The sequence below is a fragment of the Carex rostrata genome, chromosome 22, assembly GCF_964058835.1.
Source record: "Carex rostrata chromosome 22, lpCarRost1.2, whole genome shotgun sequence".
Lineage (NCBI taxonomy): Eukaryota > Viridiplantae > Streptophyta > Magnoliopsida > Poales > Cyperaceae > Carex > Carex rostrata.
The window spans coordinates 6,992,730-6,998,786 of NC_135939.1; the positions used below are offsets into that span (position 1 = coordinate 6,992,730).

The window sequence follows — 6,057 nt, forward strand, 5'->3', positions numbered from 1 at the left end:
TTTTATAGGAGAATTAATTTGTATTTCAATGACTCAACTTATAGAATATTACAAGAATAGCCTTTATGTAATTTCAACACTTGCAAGTTCAAAACTACAACTCTAGTTAACTCTGTAAATTATAAGAATAGCCTCATTTGTAACTTCAACACTTCACTCATACTGCTCTGCTTATTGACATCTCCATTTAGCAAAACCTCAACTACAATTCATACTCTTGCTGCACTAAAAGAGAGAATCAATGTTGTTTAGAAGTTATGTTTGTTGTTATACTATTACTTGTCTATTTTTGTTGTTATGGTTCTTACTTCTTAAGTAACTTTTGGTAATTAGGTTAAGTAGCTTATGTATATGTACTTAGGTTTAATTGGACTTTAGGATGTATGTATTGTGAAAACTATTTGAGTTTAGATATTTATTTTGGATATCTTTGCTAAGTTTTTTTAAATCTATGAAACCAAACTGGCTGAGTTGATTAGGTTTTATAAGCCTTACTTTCACTCTTTCTTTTTTATAGGAGAACCAATTTGTATTTCAATAACTCAACTTATAAAATGAGTTGATTAGGTTTTATAAGCCTTACTTTCACTCTTTCTTTTTTATAGGAGAACCATTTTGTATTTCAATAACTCAACTTATAAAATCTTACAAGAATAGTTCTTCTGTAATTTCAGCACTTGCAAGTTCAAAACTACAATTATAATTAATAAATTACAAGAATATGTCATTTATAATTTCAGCACTTGCAAATTCAAAACTACAATTTTAAATAACTATATAAATTACAAGAAAAGACCCTTTGTAATTTCAGCACTTCACTCATACTGCTCTGCTTACTGCTCCATTTAGCAAAATCTTGTCTAGAATCTATGTTTGCTGTTATACTAGTACTTGTCTATTTTTGTTGTTATGGTTCTTCCTTCTTAAGTAATTTTTTGTTGTTATGGTTCTTCCTTCTTAAGTAATTTTTGGTAATTAGTTTAAGTAACTACTATATTAGTACTTGCGTTTAATTGGACTTTAGAAAAACACATAATATAAAGAAATCTAATTAACTGATAGCAAGATTTCAGAACTTGAAATCAGACTACATCAATCGACTGTTCAGAATTATCGACGACGTAGACTCGAAATACAAATCAAACGGATTACAAACTGTTATTTCATTTCTATTTTTCCCCCTCAATTCTCTCTCTCTCTTCTCTTCGGATTTCATTTTCTTTTCTTTGATTTTTTCCTATTAAAAAGTGACCCGAGAGAGAGACTAAAGAAAGACTTTATAGATTAAGGGGAAGGGCAAAAAAAATAGCGGGGTAGTTGGTGGAGATAAACATGCACAATGGCATGTGGCATACTACGTTTTTCATTTTTCATTTTTTTTCTGCTTTTTTAAAACAATTTTTACGAATTTAAGTTAAAAATTTATAATTGCAAACAAGTCCCATTAAAAAAATCCAGTAGTATTTTCAAAATCTCGGAGTGCCACACTAACAAATTCAAAATAAAATAAAATTTTGCAACTTGACCATTTTGAAGGAAAATTTGAAGGCTTGCCTTTCTTTTTTTTTCTTTTTTTTGCCTAAAACAATAACAACCAAGCTTAATTTCAAGACTAAAAAGGGTCTAAAGATACACTACAAACCAGCACCCAATGGATTCAAATCCACCCATAAACAGAAGATGCTTCTACTTGGCATAACATACCAGAATATTTTGTATTCTTTTATTTGCTTTCCTTCCTGATCTGTATCACCAATTCACCTGGCCGTTATACAAAAAGGTAGTAAAAATAGCAAGGCTGTTTCTCAAGAGGTGAACTAAACAGATTTATACAATCAAACCAAACAAATTTGCAATACATCAATAAGTGGAAGTCATCCGACATAAGCAGAATTCTTTACAAACTAGTAAAAAAAAAAGACTTAGCACACTATACAAACACGAGAAATATATTACAAACCTGAATAGATAAGTAACAAAAAAAGACCATCTTGACTAAAGCTATTCAAAACACCACACAAGGATAGATTCTAGCACAGAACATCAATAAATACACACGATAACTACCCTTCATTGACCGCCATTAATGTTGCATTAAAGTCAAGTGTTAGGGAAAACCACCCTTAGAGCTTTGCTGTGCCCATTTCTCCTCAGGTTATAACAGCTTTATGGTCCCTTAGAGCATTGAGAAATATTATTTTCCATGTGAGCCATTATAAATAATCATGTTGGCGGGTGGATAAAATGTTGCTGATAAATAATATAAAGGAACAAATTCGATACAGTTAAAACTCCAGGGGATCAAAATGCAAATGATGTGATACTTTTCAAAATTTAATGGACCTGCCATTTGGGAAATTAGCTCCTCGAGGTTAACATCAATTAAGATTGCAGTGCAGCAACTTGTACATAATTTGCAGATAAAAAGGTTCACCAAATTAGTGTCTTCAACTTTCCTATAAAGACAGTTAATGTTACATAGCACTTTCTTTCAGGTGAGTTAGTTGTAATCTCTGCCCTTCCATGCTACAATATTTGACCTGTTGGAGAAGTTTCAATAAGTATTAATATATATTATGATGGCAGTTGGTTTGATTGTCACAACATTAAATTGTGGTAATAGCGAGGAAGCTACAGCCAAATAGCAATAACGATCACAGCCCTAAAGTGTCACAACATTAAATTATGGTAATAGCGAGGGCCAGTTGGTTATGTTAACATATCACTAGTTACACTAAAACAAAGTAATAAGGTTTGGGGGCCTGCTTGCAACCCTAAAGTGTGCCAAGAGTTGTGATCTTCTGATGATTGGCACAGCCCACACACCCGTCGGATAATCTGGTAGGGTCAACAATTGTTGAACACTTTGGAAATCTCAAACTTGAAAAAAAAAATTCTCTTTAAAAGACAAGTTCCATAAAAGGTGCATTTCAATGACCATAATGCTCTTGAAGAAGCTACAGCCAAATAGCAATAATGAGCAAATTTTATGCCATCCTATTTTGATAAGGTACATGCCATGATATTCCTTCCAGAAGGGTATATTTGATGTAGTAAGGGTTTTAAATTGTTCAGCAGCACATCTTGCCTTGAAATTTGTGCAAGAGAAAAAAGAAACTTAAGGACAATATTAACTCACTTGCAATGCAGCTATTATGGACAAAAGCTCTCTACACTGTTGCATAAAATCCCTCTCTCGTACGACAACATCAGCTAGCTCAGACACCAAAAGCTTTGTCTCTTGCACCTGAAATTTTTTAATTTCTTATCCATAATTCTGAAAGCACAGAATATGCAAATTTTGTTTAGCAATTGATTTCTTTTTTTTTCTTTTGGCATTCAGAACAAAATTTCCAGCATTTCCTTTTCTAACCTTGGAGAGCATCATGCAAATAGACCTTGACACACTTTGCATGGCATCAACTGCCGAGCCAATTGAATTCTTCACTGCTAGTGTATTAGCCTGTCGCATAGGAAAAAACTTATTATCTGTTGGATCTAGGACAATATTGCAAATAATAAGTAAACTAACCATGACTCTTTATTATATTATATTTTCTTAATGTCTTTTCATTGCAAACCTTTGCTCCATCAGTAACAGGAAGAGAGAGTGTTGTAGCCTTTAATGCATCAATGAGGCCAGACAAAGAACTGAAGTAGTCTCTATCAACCACAGATAATTCCTCCAGATATCTCATCTGAAAGAGACAGCCCGAGTGTATGAAATAAGTCAATTTTAAACAAGAGACAGATCATAGAGAAGCCTCCAAACTAATTTAATTTCTATGTGACACCCCAACATCCATTAGAAACCATTTTAATTTTTCTTTTCTCTAATAAGGGTTATGACTTGTGAATATGTGTGTATCACTTTCAATTTACCTTTGGAGTGGAACTTTTGCAAGTACCAAAATTATCCCTTTAATTTTTGTCATTTTTCTTGCTTCGTTAAATAAAATTAAACATCCAAAGAAAAATAACAGTAGAAAACAATGCTCAAACAAAAAAATAAAAGCTCACCATTTTCCACTAAAGTATTTTACTAATGATAAACATCTTTGGGGGTGATTAATTGATGGACAAAGGAACTCTCAAGTTTGCCATTAAAGTCGTTGTCATTTGCCAAAGCTGGATAAATGGATCTTCTAATAAAAATGGTTTAAATAACTATGAGATAATCTCAATACGTGAATTGCAGTGAACCCAAGAAAAGAAAGCAAACACATGCCTGTCCCTTGAAAATGGTCATGAGCTTTAAATTATATTTCAACAAATGCACTTTCAGCCTTCTAAGCATCACTGAATCAAGCTTCTCTGAGATGGCGATCCATGTATCATACAAACATCTCTGTAAATTTAAGATAAAATAAAGAAATAAGTGAAAATTGTGAGCACAAGAACATACTATATGGTACTATCAATATTCATTTAATTTTTGCAATTCCTTTATGGTAAAATATTTCCAAATTACAAAGAAAAACTAACCTCGGCAGTCGTCTTTTGCACAGCATGAACTACATCAGCTTGAGCATTGATGCAACACCATTGCAAATGCCTACTATATGAAACCCTCAGTAAATGTTCTTCTTCCAACCTGCTCTCTGTTTTTTTCCTTCTCCTCCCTTCTACATGCGTCGAAACCACTTTTGCATTAGACAAACCATTTTTAACCCTAGAAGGGCTTGGTGTTCGCCTTACTGGAGAAGATCCACGGAACCGGTTCAACCCATTGAGCGGGGAGGCAGTCATTGTTGGTTTTCGCACTGGGTTATTGGGTTCTACAACCCGCTTGACCCGAGTATTACTAATCTCTGGAATAGTACCCCCTCTTGGAGGAGGGAAACACATCCTTGGTGCGATAGATGTCTCCAATGATCCAGAAGAGGTGCTGTCTGTGTCAGAAGAGAGGAAATACTCAGTCGAGTCAAATGAATTGCGCCTCACCACCTCATCACTAAACATCATCGACCGGCGGAGGGACTTAATTGCCGAAGCCAATGCAGGGCCTCTCTTTGTCAGAGAGCAATCCAAGCTTTTGGTTAGTGGGATGGGATTTGACAAGTGCATCTTGGCCGAGGGCCAAGGTAAATGGGTTGCTGGTCGACCAGGGGCTGAACCTGGTGCCACATTGGGGGTTTGAATCGATTGCTGTCGCTTTGGGGAGGGTTTTCTGGCAGGAGGGGTTGAGTCTTTGCATTTGGTAGTCTGATACACAAAGGATTCGCCTTGGAATGAGACCGAGAGGCTTCTAGTAGTGGTGGAAGAAGTAGTACTGGCGGTGGTGTTAGCGGGTCGGGTACGGGTGGCAGAGAGAGAGCGGACAGGGAGAGGGGAGCTGAAGCGGGTCGAACTGGAGGTGGAAGTGGAGTTGCGTAAAGTAGAGTTGGAGCGGGTTTTGGACGCGCTGTTATCGGAGGAAGAAAGAATGGGGGAAGGAGAGGGGTGGCGGGTTGTGGTTTTTGCGAGCTTAGGCGTGGTGGCCGCAACCACCATTAGCGCCGATCTGGAGAGATCGAGAGAGAAAAAGATCTAAGTTTAGCTACAATGTGGTTTCTTAGGAGAGAGGGAGAGAGAGAGATGTGGAGGCTAAGGTCAGGTATTTGGTTTACAGAGAGGAAAGTAGAGAAAGCGGAAACAAAAGAGAAAGGAGAGAGAGGAGGGAAGTGTGTGCAGTGTAGTAGAGAAGATGGTATGGTACATCAGGAAAGTAAAGTAACTGTAACTTTTTATGCAGCGGGTTAAATACTGTGATTATCTGACCCGGAAAACGAAATACAATAGAGAAAGAACACAAGAGATTTGATTTGGGAGCGGTTAACGGCACTGATGAGGGAGGGGGGTGGGGAAGGCTGCCGCCTGGAAGAAAGATATATTAATTATTTTCCTCATGTATCCTCGTGGGGGGCCACTGACATGAAGGCCCACAATACAGGTGCTTTATAAAGCTTTGGTATTTAATTTGTTTATTTATAGTGTTTCACGAAGAAACATTGAAGAAACTGAGATATTGAACTTAAACAAGTTGGGGCCCATGTCTAAACCAGATTCTATTAATTA

At 36.3% G+C, this 6,057-nt stretch overlaps 1 protein-coding gene across 2 annotated transcripts; it reads right to left on the minus strand.

Annotated features, from left to right (window-relative positions):
- Positions 1-1,826: 1,826 nt before the first annotated feature.
- LOC144574441 (QWRF motif-containing protein 2-like) lies at positions 1,827-5,635 on the minus strand. Of its 2 annotated transcripts, XR_013518214.1 has the most exons (7): positions 4,486-5,629; positions 4,229-4,348; positions 3,582-3,698; positions 3,374-3,463; positions 3,140-3,247; positions 2,410-2,540; positions 2,064-2,175 (listed from the first exon to the last, which is right to left on the minus strand). XR_013518214.1 is itself a non-coding variant. In XM_078324412.1 (6 exons), exons 1-6 carry the CDS (start codon positions 5,491-5,493, stop codon positions 2,475-2,477), a joined length of 1,509 nt encoding a protein of 502 aa, XP_078180538.1. In that variant the 5' UTR covers positions 5,494-5,635; the 3' UTR covers positions 1,827-2,474. The 2 variants fall into 2 exon arrangements, 1 of the variants encoding a protein (XP_078180538.1); XM_078324412.1 differs by having other exon boundaries at positions 1,827-2,540; positions 4,486-5,635.
- Positions 5,636-6,057: the final 422 nt, after the last annotated feature.

Bases quoted from the DNA above. Each gene is read 5' to 3' on its own strand.
- LOC144574441 (XM_078324412.1), bottom strand. From the start codon at position 5,493: ATGGTGGTTGCGGCCACCACGCCTAAGCTCGCAAAAACCACAACCCGC. The intron at 3,699-4,228 runs GCATGTGTTTGC...TGTCTCTTTCAG, and splicing joins TGACCATTTTCAAGGGACAG to ATGAGATATCTGGAGGAATT. The intron at 3,464-3,581 runs GTTTGCAATGAA...CCTATGCGACAG, and splicing joins CTGTTACTGATGGAGCAAAG to GCTAATACACTAGCAGTGAA.